Raw genomic sequence first — 27,047 nt, 5'->3', positions numbered from 1 at the left:
TTTTATATGGTAAATACCAAGCATCACAAAACCGGTGCTTCCTTTCAGCAAACTTACAACATATAATAAAAAATAACAAAAACCCACATGGCAAAATTACCAGGGACTGTTCAGCAAGGATGAATTAATGAGCACAGAATTATTATTTATTGTTTCTTATTGCTACTTCTCTGTCAGTGAGCATTTAAATAGCAGATATTTGGATGCAGAGTTTGCGCCTGGCCTCTAATGGATTAAACTAAAATCTCTCATCCCTTCAAACGCTAGGAAGTCCTGGATTCTGATGTGCTGGCTGAAATGAATATCTAACATCTTCCATTGTAACAAACCCTTGCAATAACTGTTGGTCTCTGAACAGGACCAAATTTGTGACCATAGCATTAAAACTTTGCCACTAATTTTCTCCACCTGTTGTTTCATTGGTTCCTGGCGCAGCACAGGGTAATACTGAGCATAGTTTAACTAGAATATGCCAACAATAGAAATAGACACACACCACAATAAATATTTATAATAACAGGTTTATTAAAGCTACTGCTGCTAATTCATAAGAAATTGTCATAAAACCAACGAAACAAACTATCTACTCTTTCATGGCTCCTTTATGTATCAGTCTCAACATCCTCTAAGCCAGGCAAGGCAGATTACATCATGATTCAGCTGCAGGCCCAGTGGTTTAAATTATGCAGACATCCATACATCCCGTCTCCACTACTGAATGTGCAGACGAGGAGAGAAAGTTTGGCTGGGACAGCTGTTCAGCAATCTAATATTAATCTATGGCTTTCGCACTTTTCACCCTTCTAAGCTCTTGCTCACGTCGAGCAGCCTCTGAGCACTCTGACTCTGTCATGATCATATCCAAGAAGGCCTTTTTGGCTGAGAGGTAAGAGGGATAAATCAGTTGTGAATAACCATGATGAAAAACATCTCATGGCAGAGACTAGTAGTCAACACCTTTGTTTGTCCAGTAAACTGATGAACTATTTATTATTTTAGGCAAATAAGACAGGTAACAATTGAGTGTTGTGGAAATCATAGAATGGTTTGGGTTGGAAGGGACCTTACAGATTATCTAGTTCCAAGCCCCCTGCCATGGGCAGGGACATCTCCCACTAGATCAGCATGGACTCGTCTTTCAGTTTCTATACTTTAATACATGCTGTCTAAAAGGAAAAAAAAATGCTTTCATTGTAGTCTCAAAGGAAGGATTTTATCTGGCCTAATGTAGATGTCTAGAAATCTGAACTATTCACTGCAGGTTCCTTTGCAGACTATGGAAAGTAAGACATATGTTCAGAGCATGGTTAAGCTCACAGTAAAATAGATGTTTGCAATCTGACCAATCGAATCACTTCCTAAAAACTATCTACTTCTTTGTACGACTATACAGACAGAATAGATAAGTAACTTAAAAGGAGATGTCTACACTGTAGATGTTTAAATTTAGGTGAGATGAATCCATGCAAGGTGTTTAGATAGCCAGCTTCATAAAGTAGGAAAGATAAATACAACAACATCATGTCATGCAAAGTATGTAGTTCATGATTTCATGGCAACTATTAAGTGTGCACTTCTTAAAAAAAATGCTAATACAATAGTTACCAGAATTACAAACATGGAGTGGGAAATTTCTAAGTTAAACCCTCTAACAATTTTTGTTTAGAATCCCTCTGCAGTAATAGAGATGCATTTTCCAAAGATGATTTTTTCTGTCTGAGAGGTATCATTTAAGTTACTTGAGAAGAATGTTCTTCTGGAGATTGATGTCTCTCCTCGAAGGTACAGAGTGGACGCACCTCACTCTATATGAAAACAGTAGTTTACACTGAATAACTGACTATCAAATGACTAATCTTTGATGAGATTAATCCCATTCATGCTATATAGATAACAGATGTTTATATCTGAGGAGATGCTTCAGTAAAGAGAATACAGCCCCTCCAAAACATATGTGTAGGTATGTGCTGCTGTTCAGAAAATTTCAATAAATTATCATTAGTTTTATGTACAGTTTAGCAGTCTCACAGATCTGATGGATAAATTGTACAATATCTTGTTTTGCTTCCTGGAATGTGTGTATGAAAAGGCATCTAAATTCTCATGGAATTAATTCCTTTGGGAACCATGCAGTAGGACTGCATTTAAAGTATTTGTTCCTAGCAGTAAAAATTAATCATTTCCCATTGCCGTTTGAATTAACAGGCCGATACATTTAACAAAACACTAGTGGAGCTTCTTTATCATGCTTTCTGTATGTCAAAATTAGTAGATCCATTTTTCTGCAAGAGAGAAAAGATTGATCAGCAATGCCAAGCAAATCAGTATTCTCTAAACGTCACACAATGAAACTTTAGATCAATTTTTTTTTTAGAAAATCTACTGAAGTCTGACTGTCCCGTCTTGTCATTTGCTGAAATAGGATATGTTAATTTATAATACTCAGTATACAGATCCTTGGTATGTCTTTCTGCAGTTTCATAACTGCCACGATGCCCTATTAATTTTATATTCTGATTATTTGTAACATTCACTCTTCCCATCAAATTTTGCAATGGCAAAATAGCACAAAGTTTTTTAACAAAACAAATTGATTAATATAATTTTAGTTGACACGTTCTTATCTCAGAAGAAGTACGTAGGTGAACACCAGGTCAGCAGAACATTTCATCTAGGTTTCCGTTTGTCTTTATTCAATACACAGGTACTGATTTATAGTATTATGAATTCATAATTGCCATAAACAGAGAAGGCTTAAAATCTAACAACTTCTAGAAAAATTAATAAAACAAAAGCTTCATTCTTCACTGCCTTGCACATTTGTTTACTCACTATGCTCACAAATGTTTACACAGGTAAGTATGGTACTAACAGTACAATATTTTCATTATAATTTAATAGATTTTATATCTTTACTGGTCAGAAAGACTATGTTAGGTGAAAATACCTCTGAACCCTGGTTTATTCATTTCAATACAACAGGCTGATTCTCAGATGGCCTTTGAATTTATTCTTGTGACTTCCAGGGCAAGATGCCATTGCCTCACTGTAGGTGTCTCCATTGACTGCACAGGTAGAACTCTATAGATTACAATGAGACCTTAAACCATCTCCATCACACGTACAGAATAATTATTGTGTCTGGAGACTGGGGTTAGATATCATCCTAAGCAACCCAGTCTTACTGAATATTTTGAAAAGCTTTAAGTACACAGAAATAAGCAAAAGAAATAGTTGTGTTGTAATAAATTGAAGTTATTTGAATGAAGTTCTCTACATTGTTTTTCTCACGTTCAATACAATACATCTTGCATCTTACCTTTAATTTTGGAATAGCAAGGCTCACAATGCACAGTTTGTCTGTAAATCCAAATGCTGTCTCCTGCTTTCAGATCTTCCAGTGGTCTTTTGCATACTTCACACTTCAACACACAAGTATAAACAACAAGAAAAATTAAACCAAAACCGTTCTCTAATATTCATTCCCAGCATGCTGTCTTTTAGGGAGTAAGCAACCTCAGACCAGAATAAGGATTATGAACACTGCAATATCATCAAGGCTGAACTCTGAAAGAGTAGTGTTCATGAACATTAAATTAGACATTGGAATATCTCACCTTTAGATCACATATCTAAGTCCTTACTAGTTCCCCTTACCTCCCCTAGATATTCCAAAGAGTAATTTCTCTGCCTTAGCTTACAAATTTATTCAAAAATAATATGAATCACACTTTTGAGATCCTTTTATTTCTTCACTGAGTAAAGGAAGCATGATCAGACTTAATCATCCAACTCCAAGTAGTTCTTAAAGAATCTAAACCTGCTTATTTAAAAATGTTTTCTGATACATTATCTTAACCAGTAAATATGTTTCCCATTATTGCAAAATCATGACATTGCTTTCACAAATTTCTTAAAAAGCTAACTTTCGAGATAGAGAAGCATCGCCCATGTTTCACGGGTGAAAATACACAGATACACGCAGAAGCTGACTTCCCAAGATCACAAAGAAAGCCTACAGTGGATCAAGGAGCAAAGTAATTCAATCTATAAACCAGAATATTGACACCCGGATCAACCCTTTTTTTGTAACCTAATAAAAGAACGGCAAATTCTGGTCTCTCTGGATATTTTTATCCTCTGATAAGCGAAAACCAGTATTACTTTTACAGTGCAACTCAGTAATCAAATTGCCAGCCATCCTAGAAGGGCTGTAAGCCTTTCTGTAATTTTCACGATGGCTGTCCATTCAGATAATTTTGGACTGAAAGTCTTTATTAAAATCAAAAATTAGCAGTCTTACCCAAAACATCCTTTTGCAGCTAAATGAATAAATTGTGTTATATCAACACCATGGACTTAAAGGCACTGTGAATTATTAGGCCCAGGATGCAGACAATATACAATTGCCTTATGTTACCCATGCTCATTAAAGCTAGTATGACATTGAAACTGAGCGGTCAGTATTGATTAGTAGAACATGGTAGAGTACCAGAGAACTCTTTTTTTTCCCAGTTTTACAGCAATATGTCTTTTCTATATATTTTCTACATAAGCTGTTAGTATTAAGGTACTATTAAAACAGTCTACTCTCTTCACTCATTTTATGTTTCCATCTATAAATCAGCAAAAGGATGGGCATGTTTCCAAAGCTTTGATCACCAAGATTAGCTAGCATTTTTATACAGGGAAAAAAACCCTAAAGTTTGGATTATTTACTCACTGAACTTTTGGTATGTACCTTTACAAGGAAGAAAAGACCTTATACTGCTGTCAGCCACATGCAAATCTCTAATGGATACAGGGTATTTGTAAAGAGCTAAATGAATATTAATGATGAGAAATTGCAATGCTTAGCTAAATACATAACTACAAGCATGAACCATAGACTTACAATAGTTGTTTAAACTTTTGCCAATGCTTTTATAAATGTGTATGTTTATACACATGTAAATGTATAAAACTTAAGCTGAATTTTGCGGGACAGACAGGTCCCCACTTGGGAATAGGTAGCAAGAAGAATACAATTTAAAAAATAAGCTTAAATATTTAACAGATAATTCAGCTAATACCAACATGTTAACACTCCTAACTGCATAAAAAGCCCACTCCACTTTGTGTGGGTTGATCCATCTAAAAAGAATGGAAGCAAACCAGAGTTTGTATTTACTTGCAATAATAGATTTGAGGGAGTATTACATAATAATTTCCATGGAAGAAATTGCATTTTTAGTGCTCACAGAGCTCAGTCCATATGAGACAAAAAGCATATATCACTTCACACATGTTAAGTACAACCTTTCCGCTGTATTCTGGTTTGGGTTACTTTTCATGCAATAACTAGGTAAAAGAACTGCTGTCTCAGAAGCAGAAGCAAAAAGCTATGCAAGACTGGGCAGAAAAATGAGCTATGCTAATGCGGTGATTTTGCCGAGTATTATTTGTTAGAACAACAAACTCAGTGTGGAGATGCAAGCAGAATTAAAACAAATGAGGCAGAAAGCAACTACATGGCTGAGCACTGGTAGGCATACCTCAAGAAAAGTTTAAGAGTGAATTTTAGGCTGAAGCTTAGACTTCGGAATGACAAGCATAAAAAAAATTCTTCTGTGCTTTCATTCTTATTGGAAACAGGAAAAAAGACTTTTACATAATTTTTAATAAATAAGACTGAAGCAAAGACATATCCAATTTCAGCACCATTTTATCCTACAGCAGAAACTATCCATCGGACACAACTTTTAACCAATTCTTTGACCCCGCTGGGTAAAACGATCTCACCTCTATTGCTTATTTTTAATACCTCTTACTAATGCCTTTGAGTGTGACTTCTCCACAAGCCACAATTTTAGATGTCACTTAATCAAGAACATTTGAGGGAGCTGGCAGAAGTCATTGCTGGGCCGCTCTCCATCATCTTTGAAAGGTCCTGGAGAACAGGTGAGGTGCCTGAGGACTGGAGGAAAGACAACGTCACTCCAGTCTTCAAAGAGGCAAGAAGAAGGAGCCGGGGAACTACAGGCCAGTCACCCTCACATCCATCCCTGGAAAGATGATGGAACAGCTCATTCTGGGCGTCATCTCAAGGCATGTGGAGGAAAAGAAAGCTATCAGAAGTACTCAACATGGATTCACCAAGGGGAAATCATGTCTGACTAATCTGATAGCCTTCTGTGATGGCATGACTGGATGGATAGATGAGGGGATGGTGGTAGATGTGGTCTACCTTGACTTAAGCAAGGCGTTCGACACAGTCTCCCACAGCATCCTCATAGGGAAGCTTAGGAAGAGTGGGCTTGATGAATGGACAGTAAGGTGGATAGATAACTGGTTGAAAGACAGAGTTCAGAGGGTGGTGATTAGGGGCACAGAGTCTAGTTGGAGACCAGTGATGAGTGGTGTTCCCCAGGGGTCAGTACTGGGTCCAGTCCTCTTCAATATATTCATCAATGACCTGGATGAGGGGATAGAGTGCACCCTCAGCAAGTTTGCTGATGACACAAAGCTGGGGGGGGTGGCTGACACACCGGAAGGCTGTGCCACCATACAGAGAGACCTGGACAGGCTGGAGAGCTGGGCAGAGAGAAACCTTATGAAGTTCAACAAGGGCAAGTGTAGGGTGCTGCACCTGGGGAGGAACAACCCCATGCACCAGTACAGGTTGGGGGCTGACCTGCTGGAGAGCAGCTCAGCTGAAAGACACCTGGGAGTCCTGGTGGACAACAGGATGACCATGAGCCAGCAATGTGCCCTTGTGGCCAAAAAGGCCAATGGCATCCTGGGGTACATCAAGAAGAGTGTGGCCAGCAGGTCGAGGGAGGTCATCCTCCCCCTCTACTCTGCCTTGGTGAGGCCGCACCTGGAGTACTGTGTCCAGTTCTGGGCTCCCCGGTTCAAGGAGGACAGCGAATTGGTGGAAAGGGTGCAGCAAAGGGCTACCAAGATGATTAGGGGACTGGAACACCTCTCTTATGAAGAAAGGCTGAGGGATTTGGGTCTCTTCAGTCTGGAAAAAAGACGGCTGAGGGGGGATCTTATCAACACTTATAAATACTTAAAGGGTGGGTGTCAGGAGGATGGGGCCAGGCTCTTTTCAGTGGTGCCTAGTGACAGGACAAGAGGTAATGGGCACAAACTTGAGCATAGGAAGTTCCACCTAAACATGTGGAGGAACTTCTTTCCTTTGAGGGTGGCAGAGCACTGGCACAGGCTGCCCAGAGAGGTGGTGGAGTCTCTGTCTCTGGAGATATTCAAAACCCGCCTAGACGTGTTCCTGTGCAACCTGCTCTAGGTGACCCTGCTGTGGCAGGGGGGTTGGACTAGATGATCTCCAGAGGTCCCTTCCAACCCTATGATTCTATGATTCTATGATTTACAAAACTGCATTAAAAAAATAGAATAAAATTTTACAATATGAAGAAAGTGTAAGTGGGATGTAATTCACTATATCAGACTGGAAGTGTGTATACTGTAGGCTTATAAATGCATAGGGCATTCAGGATACGTTCCACTGCATCCTTTCTCCTCCTTGTAGTTGCAAGAGAACAGAGAGAAGGAGAGGCAAGGAGAAGGAGAGCAGAGAAAGAGGGAGAGAGAGAGATGGAAAGAAATGCATAGGGATGAGAGAGAGAGACTAGTATTTCCTACATTAATCTTCTCCTTCAGTGTGCAAACCTTCCTCTTCTCCCAGGTGGAGAAGGCCTAAGGCCTAAATATTCTCTTATTATATGTGTAATATAAATCAGGCATTACATTCAAGTTATATTTCTTAGTAGCAGGTGAATTCTTACCTTGAAGCAAGTCGAATGACAGCAAATTTGCAAGGCATCTAAGATCATTTTGGCATCTATGCCCAAGGGCTTCCTGCAGTATGTACATATATCTTTTCCAATTATACTCCTGTGTATATAATATAACATCAGCTGTCAGAAAAAGAGCTACCACTGAAATTTCAAGGAGAAAATTGATAAACTTAGTGCACTATGTGGGAAAGACATTTGTATTACTGTCCAATGGCTATAAATGGAAAAATGTCAGGTGTATATTCCCTCCATTCTAGTTGACAGGCGTAATATATATGCACCTACGATGGCCAGACTGCTCAGCATAATTGTCAAGTAGCAAAAATACCTTGATAGAAAGAATGGTCTTCTTCAGTGAACGGAATGATTTCAAACAGTAATAAGACTGTATTAAGCTGCTGAATGTCTGGGAGCATGTATGCTAAATGGGGATGAAGTGGAGGGTAGTGATTTTAATGTTTTAATCACAAAAGTAAATTGTTAGTTGAACTTAAAATGCTAACACTTGGTCAGTCTGATACAGAGTTCTCCTCTACGTTGCGGAAGTGCCTGAAAACATTTTTAATTTTCTGCACTGCAGGCAGAAATCCTACTTTCATGGCAGTTACAGTGAACACATGCATAGAACAACCTACCTGGTATTCATAACAATATTTTTAAAAATTTTCTCAGCTCTTTTTGCATTCTTATGTGACATCAATCTGTAGTTTCTCTAGATACAACTATTGATGGTGGTTTTGCACTACAAAACCAACTGGTCTTGCTCCTTTCCACTCAATGATAAACCATTGGATTAATTTTGAATCATTCACAGAGTTCCTTCTACTTACATTGGAAAGGATACAAGTTTTTCCCATTTCGGTATTTCCAAGTAGTGGAAATGTCCAAATTATCTGAGCTGAAAATAGTGTCACATTTAATTTTTTTTTTGCCCATGAGGTAAGATATTACTGATCGAGCAAATATCCTTCTTATATTTGGGAATATCTTAACTGGTGTGAAAACATAGTTTTTAACAGCATTGTCATGTGAGCCTGTTCCTCCCCATCTGTACATAAAGTTGGTCATTACAGACACCGTTCTCACAAAGGAAGGAAATTTTGCAAAGTGGCTGCCCGAGGTAGAAACCTACAGAATCACAAAGCCAACTCTATCACTTAAGGCATGGGCTATTGTTTCTATAGATATTTTAAAATGTCAGCTGTGACAAGCCTAACATAATATTAGGCTGCTGAACTGTGGTAATGACGGCAAGATCTCACTGAAAGGGAGCTCTGTATGAAAAGCTGTCTGACGAGCCTAATGGTGACTTCCACTGCTCTCTTTTGTCTGAACACTTGAACGCGTGTGCAAAACGTCTGTGTCCTTTGATACTCTACAATGTTAATGGTGTGTACTTACCGATCAGAGGTAGAGTAAACAGTTTTGATAGTATTTCCAGTTATATTTTCTTCATAGGCACCATATGATGATTTGCTGTGAAGCAGTGAGTGCATAGCAATCACTAAACAGTACTTTTTATTTTTAAAGGTTTCACTACAGTTATGACAATATGCAAATTAAGCTAATGTAACACACTTGTAAAAAAAATAATCAGCATACTTGGTGATGAATTCCTTTTCTGTATTTTCACATCAAGAAAAATATATTAAATAAAAAAGCATAAATTAGAAATATAGCGTCCCTAGACTGTGTTCTGTTGTTAAATGATTCTTCAGCATTTCAAAATTAAATCCACAAGCCCATTGAGCAAAATCTATGTGATGGTATTGGGTTTACCTGTGCTGATATCCCAGCCTAAATGATACATATCAGGAAATGGTGACACACTGCATTTTCTTCCTTTCCCCCCCACTTCTTTCACTAGTCCTCAAAGAGCTGTCAAACAGCCAGACAAAATTACAAGATGTCCCTAGAATGAGTGTCAGGGTCTTTATAGTACAAACTGTTCAATATGTGATTTGTGTTCACTACAGTAACTGTATTGTTCCTTGCATCACAGTAGGAAGGAATACACTGAATTTAACTATCAGGGGAGTTAAATCTTCCTTTTTTAAGAGCCCCAGTTCTAGTTCCTTAACTTTTTTGTTTGCGTGGAAGGGATGAGTATGTATGTGACAGGCAAAGAAGTCATCTTTCCATACATGTTTTGAACATTTCTGAACTGATTTAATTATCCTATTCCTTCAGAAATTCATAAGGTATATGGTAATTATTACATGTTTCACATCACTCTTGAATATTGTTTAGCAATGTTAGGAGCGATTTTTTATAATCTTGTATTTTCCAGAATGTGTCTTTTTTCCAGGGAAAGTATAACAGACTGATAACCTGATCCTGTAAGGTGTTATACAGCCCAGATAGATACACTTTTCTACGTACTTGTCTTTGGATTTTTTCACCACAGAGAAAGTATCTCCTCAGATGAACATCCAGTGCTCCATTTACATTTCAGGCAAGATGAAGGTAAGCTTATTAAGTTGGAAAGCAAACTAAAGCTAAGCGATCACATTTTGGAAGAGTTTTTCTGGCTATTTTTGCCCCGACCAAGCTAGACACATGCACAACACATGTCACAGGGTAGAGTATATTGATGGTGTAAGTGCCTAAAGTTTCTTGCTATAATGAAAAGTGGCATAGGAATCTCACCTCTTTATTCCTATGAAGTATGGGCCTATCTGTGATTGGTTTTGTTGTTAAGCTTGTTATTTAACTCATTGTATTTAGCTGCAGAATCTAGCGCTGAGTCAGGTTGACATTTCAAATCATCTAGTTAAATCAGGGTTGAGGTCAGGGCGAAATTGCACACTCAACTAATATGGGTATTTAGACGCAGCATGCACAAAAATAACACTGTTTATCTTCTAGAAAGTTGTATAGACAAAAATACTTCCCTCTCGTGTCCTAGTGTAGAGAAGAGTGCCCCTTGGATTTTAATAACTGGGTAGAGTATTATGGTTGAAATACACACAAACAGATATAACCACATCTTTAAAAAAAATAAGTAGAGAACAAAAAACTATGAAGCTACATCAAAAATATTTCCTAAGCATCAGTTTCTAGTCTTGCCAACTGAAAGTGTGAGGAAACTCAGAACCTTTTCAAATAAATGCATAGACTGGCAGCTTGACAAGACACTAAGTTAAAAGTAAGACACAGCGCAGCCTGAGAACTGCCTATCTGACCAAGTCCCTCCTTTCAGTTCATATCACTCACTCCTTTACTTGCTATGGTGTGATTTGTTTATACAGCAAACTACTCAACAACTCTGTAGAACCTATTCCATAAAACCTGAAAGAATAACCTGCAAAGACCATTCATTAAAGTAGGCTTTCATTAATTAAATTGGGATTACAGCTTCAGGTAGGGGGTATACCTTTTGTCAAGTGTAAGGTAACACTGCATATCGAAGCACGTTCTTTGCCCTGCCATTCTTGTATTATTGTTCTCTATTTTGATTTTCAAAGATAATCAGAATACTGCACATCAGAAGCTGTATGTCTGCAAAATGCTAATTAATTTTTGTGTTGAATAGTCATTTTGAGTCTCAAAATTTTATGCTGTTTGGATTTTCTTTTATTCTCAGCCAATTTATGGGCTTGGCCTTCAAGGCCACGCAGAACTTTCAGAATGCACAAATTTCAACCGCGCTCCAATGTCCTACTGCAAACGTAAGAAAATGAGAGATCAAAGACCCTGTGCCCAGTCATACCCACACCAAGGCTCAGGTGTGCATAAGCTTAAGGACTGGGACATTGGCCATAGTTAACATAAAGTACCAGGCTGTGACTGCTATTTTCCCTATTAGTAAGGCTCAATAGAAGATTTCTCCTCTCCCTTCCAAGTCATCAGCCTTGACTCTGGTAATTCATGACCACTATACAGCAATACCACACCTTAGATATAGGACTGTCTTTAAACAGTCCTGTCTACATTAATACTTAAACCCACGTAGATGGGTGGGTTAGTACTGAAGAGATGTTTTCCTAATTCAAAAAGGTCCTTCATTCAAGCATGATATATTATGGGTTTTGTTGTCATATTTCTTGAAAATACATTTTGACCTAAGAAAAATATATTGTTTCCTTTATTTCAATGATTTCCTGTTACCAACAGACCTGGTGTTTAGTTAGTTCTATTAAATATCCCTATATTACATTTTTCACTCAGATTTGCAATACATGTGCTTGTAGAGAGAGAATCCAGCTGGAGCAAGAGTATTGCAAGAGAAATGGTTTTAAAAATAGTTTGTACCTGGTCAAATCATCAGAAAGCCATGTTGCAGTTTCAGTGATTGGGATAAGAGATGATGGATGGGTTCAGATTCATCCCATGTCATTTTAGGAACTTAACAAGGCACTTGAGTGAAGAGCCTTGATTTCCTTACAGCCTCAGAAAGAAATAAGCTCCCTGAGAGCATGGTGCATCTAATATGCAGGGAAATGCCTTTCGTCTATTGATTATATACGAATTTTGGCTTAACTGCTCTTCTGAATTTCATGCCTCAGCAGCATCTCTAGAGCTACCCAGGGTATGTCTTGTGCTCTCCACCCTGTGCACTAGAGCTGTGCTGTGTGGGCTTCTGTTTGTGGGATCCTGGAAGCAGAATCTGGAAGGGGGCTGGCATGATTCCAGAGACCAGTGTGAGGTTTCTAAACATCCCTGAAATTTCTTGCATAAAGATGGTTTCTTCCCCCCCACCCTCCCCCCCAAGAAATGACACTTTAGACATTATGGTTCTCAATTAATTGTCCACAGTACCTGGTCTTTCTTTCACTGTCACTGGAGTAGTTTATTTCTGGGAGATTATATGGAGCCCTTGGAGGATTTTCATACGCTTGCTCAGTTATCCTAAGAAAAACCCAAAAAGCAACACAAGAAAACAAGCACTTTTTAGAAATCATTTTCAGCTACACAGCTTTCAGTTACACTTACAGCCATAAGTGTAGAAGCTCAGGCTAGTAACAGTAGGTTAAAAAAAATTTATCTTTTTCTCACTGTTGTTAAACTGTTGCTTGTGAAATTTAACAGAATTACTGACCTCTGGTTTATGCTGGTAGATATATTTATATCAGAAACTTCATATAATGTTAATCGAACTCTAGTTACCTCAAAGCGCCCACTGAGCTTTTCAACAGTGCAGAATTGTCTCAGTGGTTGATAGCATTCTGCATTTCCTTGGCAGTACTCTATAAAGTTTTAGTCTTGTTTTTACTATATTTTAGTTCCAAATTTTCTTTTCTGGGGGGATATACTACAGTGATGTTTTTCTTAGAAATGACGAGCTAAACAGATACATAGAATCTTATTTCAAAAAGCAGGATTACGAGTCAAGCAAAAGAAACTTTGTCTCCTGCAGTTTTCCCTGCCACAAACATGACATGCAACCAAACATAAAAATAAACCTTGTCAGACAAATTATAGGATTTCAGGATTAAATGCTAATAACGTTTTTGATGATTTTATAAAGCAGCTCAGACAAAGGCTGCTCTTGTTTGGTTCTGCCAAAGGTTATATTCTGAAACAACTTGATGATTATAAGCCTTAACTCTGCATGTTTGGTCTGCAGCTTGATTTATTTCAGTGAGCTTGCCAAGGTCTGAAGCTTTGCTAAACGAAGCTTGCTCAGTGCTGGGCGCTGTTTTATATGCAGAGCATGCTGCATGAAGCAGCACCCTCTATTGTGCTTGATTCCTAATCTGGCAGGCCCCCTTTCAGAACTAAAAGAGCAAGTCATTCACCATACATATTCACTATATACTTCTCTGGTCAGACTGTCAACTGAGACTGCTAGGATAAAAATACTTTATATTAAAAAAGAGCGGAAGTACTTGTGTATACAGATAGCTCAGTTCTTCCTCTTCATTTAGATATACAACTAAATGGAAGACTCAAAAAGACACCATCAGAATGGTGCCTGAAAACATAATAATAATTTCTGTTTAATTGACCAAAATCTTAGTTTTTGCAAATCATGAAACCCAGTAGCAGTGAATCTTTTAAACTATGACAGCATTTAGTTATATTTCTTTGAGATGCTAACGGTTGAGTTCACAAAACACCGAGATAAGCACAAAAATACTTATGAGGATCTTGTCATCAGACATTTTCATCACTACAAGAGATTTTGTTTGAGTCATTACTTATTATCACAATACATGCAGCTATATTGTTGTATTTGTTTAATCAGGCACATTTTAGAAATAATATAGATACCTTAAGTTATGCAAATTCTGCTTGCTTGTATTAGGAATTCACATTTTCTGGAACCACATTGAACAACTACAACTCTTGATATAAGCTCTTTAAATTTTATAGAGAAGTATGAATTGAGTCTCACCGCTTTTTATTTTGATCATCAGGAGACTTTACTTCAGTGTGATCACCAAGGTCCCCATCTCTGTGAAAGAGAGAAAGACCTCAGAATTAATCAAATTATTTGATTCAACCTAAACATATTAAATCAGTTTAATTATTTATGTTGAAGAAGAAAAAAATCATTCGCATTTTACAAGGAAGATTCCTGACTACACTGTATGTATCACAATTGTTTCATAAGTGTTTAGTTAGTTATGAAGTAAGAGTTATCAGTTCAATATTTTTCATTTTCTCTCCATTGTGACACTACAAAAGAATGACAAACTACTCAAAAATGCTAAGTTTATTATGGTATTGTAGGATAATTCATGTTGTAATTCAGGGACATCAGGAGGTCTCTAGTCTAACCTCTTGCTCAAAGTAGAGGCAGCTCTGAGGTCAGACCAGGTTGCTCAGGACTTTTTCTAGTTGGGTCTTGAAAACCTCCAAGGATGGAGATGGCACAACCTCTCCAGGGAACCTGCTCCACTGCTGGACAGTCCTCCTTATATCCAGTCTGAATCTCTCTTGTTTCAGTTTATGACCGCTGTGTCACACCATGTTGCCATGCTACATGTGAAGGGCCTGCCTACATCTTCTAAACAGACTATGGCTCTATCATTTTAACTTGATAATATAATTTCATTCAGTACAGGCACCAGCACTACAAGCTACAGAAATGGCTGCCAAAGTTTGTTATTTGCTTTGTCGTTATATCCAGCCCAGATTCCTCTTACAACTGTTGTTATCGAGGCTGTATACATTCTCTAGGACCATACGACCACATTTATACTAGTAACTCATAAATCACTGGCTGTGAAAAAGCTAATTTCATGTAATAAATTTAATATATTAACATATGTCATCTATATAATATATGAACAAAATTTTACATTACTATTTTGTATTAATTCATCTGTCATTAAAAATAATAATGTTATCCATTGAGGTATTGTTTAAAATTAGAAAAGGCCATACTGGTTCTCATTTGAAAATGAATAATGATACTAAGAACAAACAGGATTTTTTAAATTTTACTTATGATACTCCTCTTTAAAGGACAATTTTTATTTTGAGGGAGCATTTCACATTAATTTAAAGCATTTTGATGGTCATGCACTGACTATTTAGAGTTACAAAAAGATAAAATCAAATACTACCAGTGTTTCCTCCACACTGAATTATTTATATTTACTAGCCTGTATTTAATGAGGAACTTAAAAAAGTTAAAATTCTATGGTTGAAATCAAATAAAAATATTAATTTCGACTCCTCTAATGATTTTTACAGAGAAGAACCTATTAATACTAATATCCAACCAACCGCAAACATTTTTTAAGTATATAAGGGAAAGATTATGACAGCCTTGCCTCTTATTTTTCTGACCATCAGTATTTATTTCAGTAAAATTCTCAAGGTCTTTTCCTCTGAAACAATAAACAAATACAGCTGTTAAAATATTCCCCCTACCTGGGAAGAGGTAAAGTGTAGTAAAAGAAAGAAATCTATTTATGCACACATTTAAAAGGAAAAAAGTAAACTGTTAGTTAAGTTTATGTTCAAAATTTGCGAACACTTATGTTATTGACCATAATAAGAAAATATGTTTAAAATTTTCCATTAGCAAGGAAAGGTTTTGTACAATTAAATAAAAAATATTATCTAGTACATCCAAGAAAATAAAAAGACTTTGTTTAATCATATCAATGCCGTAGTTTGATTGTTCTTTGACAGTGAAGATAGTGAAGGAGAAACATAAACTTTCTAAAAACTTAGTATTAATTTACAGGCTCCCAGCAGCTTAATCCTTGTTTGCATCATTAATTTGCAAAAAAAAAAAAGTTTTTATTTAAACTAAGAGACTTAAGACAACACCTAAAAATATGTCCAAATGTCCACATATTTTTGTTTCTGGGATGACAAGTGTCATCATAGTTAGCAATTAAAGCATTGTTTATGTCTGTACTTCTACTGAAAATGTAAGCATCCAAAGATTCCCAAAGTTTACATATAAGAAAATGTTTTGTTTTGTTTTTATTTATTTCAAAAATACAATTAAACTCATGGCTAGTTTTTCCCCTGGATTTTTAAAAATTATTAAAATGGTTCAGTGAATTAGAGAACAGAATGACCTATGAAAAGCACTCAAACTAATCTAAAAATCCCTGATTCTCTTTTGGTAGAAGCAGAGAACAAAGGCAAAAGGCTAAGTTTGCTCTGTGAAACTGGTAACTTGGTCACTTCAATCCATAATAGGTTTATTAATCTTAAAACTTTGGATGCCTCCTAAATTTCAGAAGTGTCTCAAAGTCGTGGGCTCTATCTTAACAAATTCTCTGTGAATTAAAATTTGCAAAACAATCATACTCAACTTACATGTTAGTGTTAAGTATACATATATATATAAATATATAAGTATGCATATATGTGAGATTCTGTACTGCAAAATAGATGATCACATGTTGGCAACATTTATGTGCCGCTACTGTTTAGAACATCATTCTTGAAGTTATCTGTAGAGTTTCGGTGTTAGGTGTGACAAATGTTACATAGCTCTTACTAGCACAGTAAGTTTCTCCCTTTCCGTACGTTGAACGGCTGCTTACAGACCACAAGAAACTTGGCCTAAAATGCAGTGAACTGATGTGCTGTTCAAAAATGTAAGTTCAAGCTGTTCTTTATGGATCACTGCCCTTGCTGATTGAAATGCTTTGTTACACCTTGTTGGGGGAACACTTATCATCCATTAGTTCTACAATATTTTCTTTAATGCCCCTTCTCTAACTATATTAAAATATTTCTTTAATAGTTATATTAAGGAAGCATATAAAGCATGTATGATAGCTTGCCATAGATACTAAGTGTTCAGCTGATAGTGCGTGTGTCAGTTAATTGATCTGTAGTTTGCATTCATCATTCTGTATAAGGAATGCTATTTATTAATCTATAAACATTTTACAGATTTGCAACATTACCTTTCCTGACATTCTCATAGTTACAAACTACTCACTGCCTTAGAAAAGCAGGGCCTGAGAAGCTTTGAAGACTTACTCCTTGTCACTTGTGAAAGAACTTGAATTCACTTTGATAAGGTTATCAAGATCTTGGTTCCTTTAGAGATAGAACAAAAACCAGATCAAATCACAATTAGTATAGCCAGCTGTCAATTAGCCAAATTAAATGCTCACTTAAAAAGAAATTATAATTGGCACATTCTTTGTAAAAGACAAAATTAAACTGATGAAAAGTTCAAAGCATACATCATTTCAGTAATGCAAAGATATTCACAGACACAGACATATAGCCCCCCATATGCACATAAGCACACACTCTTCCTGGAATAAGAGGACCAAATTATATTTTGGAAACAACAAGTTATACCTAATACTTATGTCAAAAAAGGATAATTCCCACTGAACATGCATCGTGGACAACTTCAAAGAGTGCCTGACATCTAATATGCTATGATATCTTTACCAAGAATCTTTACCAGATAACACAACCAGCCAAGTATTCCTGATATGTGCATAAATAATTTCTTACTTAAAAAGTAGTTATGGACTAAGTCTTTCTAGCTAAATCAGTCAAAAAGTTCATTAGTCAATTTGGTAGGCTATCTGGGCCAGCTCCTTCCCAATTAAAATCTCCCTTCTCACAAGAAATTTCATGATTAAACTGCAGGATGCTGAGAACTAGTTACATCCACTGATTCTTGAACTTCCATAAAAGAGATAGGGTGTGATTTACTATTATTATTACCTGATGTAAGGAAAAAAATAATCTTCCTTGAATTAGACCTTCTTGTTTAATTAATTTTCTTTTTGAATAAAATAACATAACATTAAACATAATATATATTAATGTAACATAACTATTAAAAATAGAAATGTAAGTTTATGTCTGTTATACTCTCGGAATGCAACATTTAGTAGCATCAAGTCAAAACATGCCGTGTTGCTTTGACTGCCTTTTATTTCTCTTCAAAGGTTTGCACTAGTGTTAATATTTCTATAAAACATCTGGAAATGCATTTTCCAACTGCAAACTCGTCAACTGAAAAACTTTCAGCAACTTTACCTAAAAGGTTACCATCTAGTAACCTTAACTCACTACAAAAAATTAAAAGATTTACTCTTAAAAAGGAAACAATGGGAAGAGAGTGATGCCCTGTGATAGTATGACAGTTCTCCCCTGCATGACCTGTTCTATAGCCTGGTAGTCAACAACGTTCTGTATGTCTCGTTACTGACAGTTCATTCTGAAAGGTTCTGTCACGAAACGACATCTCAGTGAAAGATAGAGACAGCCTTTTCACATTTCTTCCTGGTCATGTTTCTCAGCTTCGGGGCTCCCTTTGACGAGATTATCAAGATCTCTGTTTGTTTAGGAAGGAAACAAAACCAGTTCAATGCAAGGAATGTCTGTTGCCAGTTAGCTAGAATTGCACACCAGTCACTAATAAATGGGTAATCTACATATGATATACTTTTGCAAATTCTCTTCATATTATTACAGATTTCACATTTTTCAGAATTTTTCTCCAGAAGCTGGAGTCTTGCGGTTATCAAAAATATCTTTTCCTTTATTAACTGGATGGCAAATTGCTTCCTCAGTACTTGGAGGCAGCAACACTAAAATGGTAACAAGGCGAATTAGATCTCAGGTTAACTTTATTAACTTATATGTTGGCGATGTTTATGAAGAAAAAAACCTCCAGCTGTGCACGTGTGTGGCTTGAGTAAAATATACATTATTATTCTTGTCTGCTGCATCCTCCATTCCTTTATGTTCTTAGAGTTATTTAAAACAGGAATCTCGGGTCTTCTATAAGGCCCACTGAAGCTTTGCAATTGCAGTTACCTCAATTATGACCTTTATATGCTAGCAACCCTCACATATATATCAGCCTCTGTGTGGCATATCCACCCAAAACATAGAGAGCAGGAGATTTGGGACTCCTGCTCATTCTGGCTGCAATCATGGGATTATATGCAGTTTACTCAGCGGGGTTATCAGTATGCTTTCTGCTTACTTCTGCTGAATTTCACAGCGTGGAGCAACAGAAAGGCTGTGACAGTAGCAAAGCTGTGCCCTGCAGGCCAGTACGCTCCTAGGTCTGATTTTCAATGGAATATAAACATTTGGGAAACCAAATTCTAATATGTTTTTTATGAGACTTAGCTCAGTAAAACAGATACATTTGGAATTTTTACTCAAGGTACAGATATAAAATATTGTATTCGCTTTTTTTTAATTTTCACTTTCATATTTTTTAATAGTTCCTGGGGGTTCTTCTTTCAGAATCCCATAAATTAATTCAAGACACCTTCCTATAAAAATAATCAAATACTTTGCAGATAAAATATGGTCCCACCACAAGGCCCAAATACTAGAACTTCTTGTCTTGATCGTTGTAAGAAATGTGAGAATATCTTAGTGTTTTCGTATCAAATGCTTCATAATTGAATTAATATTACTACAGAAATTGATTGTAGAACACTGGAAAGTTATAACACTTATATACTTCTTGTCGTAGGTAAGATTTTTCTGTCAACAGGGAATGAAGAAACACCCTCAAGATCAGCAGGAAAGATTTTGGCTTTAAAATGTAATATTTTTAAGTTTTTACATGTATTTTAACACTCTGCCCAGGTAACTTCAGATTTGCTTTACCTTAAATTGCTTCATTCACTGTGGACAGTTTTCAAACCAAAAAAAAGAGGAGTTATCTCAAATAGTTCAACCTTGACCTACTGCCTATTTGAAAATCGTGAAAAAAAGAATAGATTTACAAACTTCCAATAATTTAAGAATCATTCCTTCAGAAATGTGTTTATTGGCCCATATTAATCCTTGGTGCAACTCGAGGGATAGATGAGTTAGTTCCCATCTGTAGACTTTAAATCATCATGACTTTGCAGCCAACAGCATTATTTTACTTCCTCGTACATTATTTTCAGCACTTTGAGTATCACAGTGCACTGACTGGCTTGCGAGGAAGATTTTACTTGCTGTCCAAAGGGACAGCAGCAAAAGTAATAAAAGTCTAGGCTGTATGTACACACCCTGTCAACTAGCAGCCTGATTTATAGAATGCCAACACTGAAGAGTCCTAATAAGTGAACAGAAACAGTTGTAGCTGCAGATTACAGCACAAAAATACACGCTGACTGACCTGTTCAGCCACGCTTTATGGTTCCTATGGAACAAAATTTCTGTAAAACATAACCCTTAGAAGAGATTAATTTATTGCACCAGTAATACTTCTCAAACTTTCAGCCTCATGAAACACCTGCTTGACATGACCATAGCAAGTAATCGGGGCTGATGTCTTGCCAGTTCTTTGCCTTGAGGTGGCTGGCTAGTGCAAAGGAGAGGTCATAGCATATGCAACTTCAAGTTACTGGTTCAAGCATAGTTCAGGTTATTAGCAACTAAAGCTAAAGTCTCAGAGCTGTTATTTATAAAAGGATAAAATATAAAGTAGGGCAAGCTGCAGGACATAGTGGATAAATCAGAATTTATCTGATTAGGTTCAGGGCATACTTTTGCTGAGTTTTTTCATCTCTCATCGTTAGCAAAGCTACATTTACCATAGAGTCATAGAGTTTATCATTTACTTCAGCAATAGCACACAGTGGGCACCAGTATTGACGTTACAATATAAGCCAGTCTCACATTAAAAATGCAATACAGAGTCTAAACAGAATTTCAATTTAGGTTTCTTTTGAAAGTTGTTAGCATGCTAAAAATCAGCAATGCAACTTACACCTTTTCTAATACTTCTAAAAGAGATGTCAAGTATTGAAGCAGAGAAGGGACTAACCTGTATATTCATACATTAAAGAAGCTCATTGAATATCAGAATATCACATGCAGTGAAAGGCTGTTGTTGAGAAGTCTTTCCAGTTACGGGTATGACTGCCATTTGAAAAAATAAACTTTTTTGGTGTCCAAGGCTTGCTGAATTGAATTCATTCTTCTTAAATTTGTCAACAACTTTAAAAAATATAGAAGATGATGGAAAACAGCAGCATAAAACTTCTACACAAAGCAGTTTAGACAAACTTGGGGAAATATATTTCAAAGATGGTAGGTGAGTTGTAATGGATGATGACATTTTTCATAGGTCATTCCAACGGATGCCACCTCCAAGCATCGTATTTTCAGAGACAGCCATTACATCACTGTGAACATTCTGCCTAGGGTGAGTATTTTTCTAAACGGATGAGAAAGAGGTAGGTCAGACAGCCTGCCAGGAGGAAGAATATATTGTTTGCTCATAAATTCAAGAAGATTAAATATTTTAATACAGCCTCAGGACACAACTGAAATTTTTTTAGGACCACCTAACTCAGGATAACAAATATAAAATTTTGTGTTCTGTATAAAAATACTTGGAACAGCAGTAGAGACGATATTGTATCACATTTTGTACAAAAGGATGAAGTATTGACAAAATTAATGAATTTATTATAAAATAAAAACATTAAGATTTAGATTAAGACCTAGGTGTGCTTGTTATCATGACTGAAGTATGGAAGACCATTCTATCAATTCATTTACTTTTCTCTTTGTATATGACTGCCTCCAGAAAAAAAGTCTATTCTGCCTTTAACATCCCCTTGCAGAAAAATGTTTGAAATAGCACTATGAATCTACAAAGAAAGCCCCACTTTGGAGGGCAGAAAAACTTATGTGCAACTGGGCCACCGTGGGCCTCATGCTATAAAGCTGTTAACCATGAACTTTGCTGCTGCTGCCTATTTTGCCTCTGGCTGCTTGTGTAAAATAGGATTAGAAATTTGACAACTAATGAAGAGAGTCCAGCAGAATAAAAGGCTAGCAAAGAAGATAAGTAAAGTTGGTTTAGAAAAAGCTACCAAGGCAGGCTGCACGCACAACTTATGGTTTAGTTTAACCATATATTAGACCTCTATGCCTTTCAGACACAAACAAAAGGAAATTATTTAGGGCTTGTGTCACAAGCTGTCCAGAAATTAGCTAAATTTCAAAAGCTTAATATCTCTGACCCTGAATCAATATCAGCAAAAGTTCCTCCATTTACAAAAAAATTCTCTTTTGGGTTATCTAATTTTATTAATGTTAGGTATCTAATGTCTTCCTTGATTTAATGTACAAAAAACCTATAGACATATTCAGTAACTAATCTTTAAAGGTATAAAAATGAATGTATGATGTAATCACAAAGTATGATTTCTTTCATTTTATGCTCTTAGAGAAATTGAGCTGCCTACATTTTGCTTTGACTTTTGGTCTGCATTTGATTTCTAACTGAGTTCACTTGAGATAAAGCTCTAATACTTTTCAGTCCTTCTGCTCTGTCAGACATGTTTGCACATCTCACTTATTTCAGTGGATAATAGTTCTGTAATTCTGGTTTAACTGGTGACAAGTCAGATCACCATCAAAAAGGAAAACACAAATGAATCCCATCCAGACATTCAAGCAGAGCTAATAGTGGGGATGTTCTCTTGAAAACACTCGGATAAAGTTTCAAATGGCAGAGAAACAGGAAACACGTGATTCGTGCCTACAAAAGAGCTTTAGTGACGTCATTCGTTGTTTGATGAAAGCAATAAAAACCTTTCCAATGTTGGTATTTGCAATTGTGAAGGCAATGAAGAAAACAATCATGAAAAATAGATTTTAAAAATTTGATTATATTATTGTGATTGCTCTTATGCTGAAGCCAAATTGAAGTTGATCCTGGATGTCTGTGGGAAAGAGAGTGAGAAAAGAAATTTTAAACAGCCCCCAGCCATGCTCTGGAACCTCAAGTTATCCGGCAGGAGAGTATGTGACCACATGGATTTAATGGATGGGCTGTTCAGTGGATGAGGAATTGGCTGAATGGTCACATCCGGAGGGAAGTGGTCAATGGCTCAATGTCCATATGGAGATCAGTAACAAGTATTGCCTTTCAGGGGTCTGTATTGGGGCCAGTACTGTTCAATATCTTCATCAATGACACAGACAGTGGGATCGAGTGCACCCTCAGCAAGTTTGCAGACGACACCAAGCTGGGTGGTGCGGTTGAGATACCTGAGGGATGGGATACCATCCAGAGGGACCTGGACAGGCTCTAGAAGTGGGCCTGTGTGAACCTCATGAGGTTCAACAAGGCGAAGGGCAAGGTCCTGCACCTGGGTCGGGGCAACCCCCGGTATCAATACAGGATGGGGGATGAAGGGATTGAGAGCAGCCCTGCTGAAAAGGACTTGGGCATACTGGTGGATGAAAAGCTGGACATGAGTCAGCAATCTGCACTCACAGCCCAGAAGGCCAACTGTATCCTGGGCCACATCAAAAGAAGTGTGGCCAGCAGATCGAGGAGGTGATTCTGCCTCTCTACTCTGCTCTGGTGACATCCCACCTGGAATACTGCATCCAGCTCTGTAGTCCTCAGCACAGGAAAGAGAGAAACCTGTTGTAACAGGTCCAGAGGAGGGACACAAAAATGATCAGGGAGATGGAACACCTCTCCTATGAAGAATGGCTGAGAGAGTTGGGGTTGTTCAGCCTGGAGAAGAGAAAGCTCCAAGGACACCTTATTGTGGCCTTCCAGTACTTAAAGGGGACTTATAAGAAAGATGAGGACAGACTTTTTAGCAGGGTCTGTTGCGATAGGACAAGGGGTAATGGTTTTAAACTAAAAGAGGGAAGATTTAGACTAGATATAAGGAAGAAATTTTTTATGATGAGGGTGGTGAAACACTGGAACAGATTGCCCAGAGAGGTGGTAGATGCCTCATTGCTGGAAACATTGGATGGGGCTCTGAGCAACCTGATCTAGTTGCAGATGTCCCTGCTCATTGCAGGGTGTTGGACTAGATGACCTCTAAAGGTCTCTTCCAACCCAAACTATGATTCTATGATTCTATGATTCTATGATTCTAATATATTAAGTCCATTAGGCAGCTCACTGCATAAAGCTTAACATCAAGGGCCTGTCTGAATTTTGATCTGCCATCCATGGCTGTTTTAGACTTTGTCATGTATAACTGAGAATGAATAAAGAAGTTCTTTGAGAAAAGAAGGTATTTGTTCTGAAGCAGAGTGCATTTCCTTCCACACCGCTATGCTCACTAATCAGTGCCAGGAGTCCGCATTCATCAATAATAGCCGAGGATGAGGGAACAGAAGAGCTCTGCAGTCAACTGTGAAAGCCAATTTATACTGTGCCAAAACCAGTGTAATGCTTAGCCCAGAGGATTTTGGAGTTAAATGCAGAGGAAAAAGCTGTTGATCAGGATGTTTTATAGGAGGTGGACTGGGAAAGATCACCGAAGAAAGGGCAACAACTTACTCAGTTTTGCTTGGAGGATATGTCTGACCCTGTAAACACTGTATTAACTTTTCAGTTAGGAATAATGGGCTTGGATCTCTTCACATAAACTCTGCAACAGCAAATCATTTATATCAACATGCAGAAAAGCTGTAAACTAGCATTCCACTGAATGCCAAATCCGTCAGAATTGGAGGGCAGAAGGTCCCTGTCACTAGAAAGTGAATTAATATTTTTGCCTTCTGCTGAAATGCAAAAATGTATCATCAAAAATGACTGTATTAATTTGTACTATCAAAAACAATTTAGAAAGTTTAAAGCCACTTCACTTTACCATAAGGAAAAAATTGTCATTGCAGAAAAAGCAAGATCTGTCTGCAGTTATGACTACTGAATTAGGGGTATGCCTACGTGAGTTCTATTTTAGTATCCTTGTTTCCAACATTTTTTGAGTGACACAAGTTTCCTCCACAACATTTTAGAGGTCTCCTGAAGGTCTCTCTAAAAAGTGAAAGCAAATAAAAAAGACATCACAATGAAAGAAGAGTCACACAGGAATACCTCGTGTGGGAGTCATACCTTCTTATTATGGTCATCTAAACTTTAGTCCAACCCAAGATAATTCTCTAGGATGTTTGTAGTGGCTGTTTGGAATTGTCCAGGTCTCTCCATAGACCAGATTTCTCTTTTTCATGTAACGGGAACACATAATTGGCTAATGTCTCAAAATGCACCTACATTTTCTCCCAGTTTTGTGCTCTTTGCAGCTCTATAACAATACAAGTTTTATCAATAAATGTTCATTTAGGATACTTGACACGATGGTCTTAATTCCAAGCCAATACCAATTTACTCATATTTTTTAAATAATTTGAAAAAAATCTGTATATTATTTTTTCCACTCTACAAAGTTGCCAAATGTTGGTAGACACAGAAAAATGCGTCCTTGTTGCAAGAGATAATTTAAGCGCAGGTAATTGATGGGTTGTTCTTTCATGATCTTTTATAATGAAAACCAGCAACACCATCTCTGGAAACATTCAATGTCAGGTTGGACAGGGCTCTGAGCAACCTGGTCTAGTTGAAGATGTCCCTGCTCATTGCAGGGGGTTTTGACTAGATGACCTTTAAAGGTCCCTTCCAACCCAAAGTATTCTATGATTCTATGATTTTGGGTCAAATAGGAATAACATTAAAAAGGAGCATAATACAAACATATTTACGGCATTGTCTAAATTTACTACTGTCTGACAGGAGTAATTATAGTGGATTACCCTGTACAGTATTGGAAAACCCTCTACAGACTAATATTCAGTTTACTGCACTTTATAGAAAATAAAATGCTGAAGAGCCAAGAATATAGTATCTGCCTAATTATGTCAGAAAAATATTCTAGTTCCTTGTTTCTCTTCCCTAGAAATTGCCTCTCTCACCCACATACATACAAAGACACAGCTGAGACATTTTCTTCAACTTAACTCTGCTGTAGACAGCATGCCAAAAAGAAATGCTTATGTAAAAGTTTCTAAAATATGCCATGCTCCTACAGACTAATAGTCATTCACTAGTAGCAGACAATCTCACTATGGATGCTTTAAGAGCTGAGTGAGTTCTCTCTTTAAGTTCTTACATAGCCCCTGTTACTATCACCTCAAAAGCTTCTCATCAAGTATACCCAACACAAATTCTGATATATCTATGCAAAATAAAAGACAAATTCACTATTCCTACAATTTATGAAATGTCGGAAATAATGGCTTTCTGATTATTCTGCAGCTTTTGGTGGTAATACCTTTGTTACTGAACTGGTATATGTGGCCCACTGTGCCAAATACTGCTACTTTCTGTATAGATCATATGCAAGGAAGCAGCGCAGTTAAATACAAGTTAACACCATATAAAAGCATTTTACAGAAATACACATTTTTGTTTCCTAACTATAATCATTGATGAAAGATTGACTAAAGCTGTGGTAAACACCCTCAGGATGTTTGAAGTGGTTTAACAAGACTGCCCACAGAACATGGCTGTTTAAAAAGATGCAGTTTTTTAAACACCTGCATTTAGTAGTTGCTACAATTCTGTAATGGAAAAACACAGAGTAAGAATCTTGGATGTACTCTGAAATGGAAATAAAACACAAAAAGAACTTGATAAGCAATGAATAAAAGACTCATTGAGTAAATCAGAAAAATGTCTCCGTATGTCTGGAGTGCAGTGCTCATATGCTGCTGCATTTGTAATATTCCAAGAGACCTGATTTGAGGATAACCTATTATGCTCTGAAAAATACATCATTATTAGACAGTGGTTATCTTTACTTTTTCTGGATCCTAGCCTACTTATGTTGTCTAGGGTACCTATGGATGCCCTAACTAATCATGAGATGCCTATTCCATTCTGTGAATCATCTCCAAAAGGTGGAGGTCCATATGTGCACGTGTTCAGATATGCTATGTATATTATTGTGCACCTATATTTTAAGATGGATGCCACATCTAACTGCTGTACTTGAAAACAGTGCAAAAATTGCTTTTTAAGTTAACAGAATCAGTCTTAGGCCTTGCACGGAACAGTAC

At 37.0% G+C, this 27,047-nt stretch overlaps 1 protein-coding gene across 4 annotated transcripts in view; it reads right to left on the bottom strand.

Annotated features, from left to right (window-relative positions):
* Nucleotides 1–560: 560 nt before the first annotated feature.
* The window catches only part of SCEL (sciellin), a 77,801-nt gene continuing 51,314 nt past the window's right edge, over nt 561–27,047 (bottom strand). For all 4 annotated transcript variants that reach the window (XM_054217026.1, XM_054217054.1, XM_054217045.1 and 1 more), the window contains 7 exons: nt 17,211–17,270; nt 14,143–14,202; nt 12,564–12,653; nt 9,204–9,278; nt 7,791–7,899; nt 3,320–3,422; nt 561–2,282 (listed from right to left, as the gene is read on the bottom strand). In XM_054217026.1, coding sequence (XP_054073001.1) covers nt 2,266–2,282; nt 3,320–3,422; nt 7,791–7,899; nt 9,204–9,278; nt 12,564–12,653; nt 14,143–14,202; nt 17,211–17,270 — 514 coding nt within the window. In that variant the 3' untranslated portion in view covers nt 561–2,265. The remainder of the gene's footprint in view (nt 2,283–3,319; nt 3,423–7,790; nt 7,900–9,203; nt 9,279–12,563; nt 12,654–14,142; nt 14,203–17,210; nt 17,271–27,047) is intronic.

This window comes from Rissa tridactyla, chromosome 1 (genome assembly GCF_028500815.1).
Source record: "Rissa tridactyla isolate bRisTri1 chromosome 1, bRisTri1.patW.cur.20221130, whole genome shotgun sequence".
NCBI classification, from domain to species: Eukaryota; Metazoa; Chordata; class Aves; order Charadriiformes; family Laridae; genus Rissa; species Rissa tridactyla.
The sequence above is the reverse complement of the archived record's forward strand: the minus strand, read 5'-3'. Positions and strand labels throughout refer to the sequence as shown.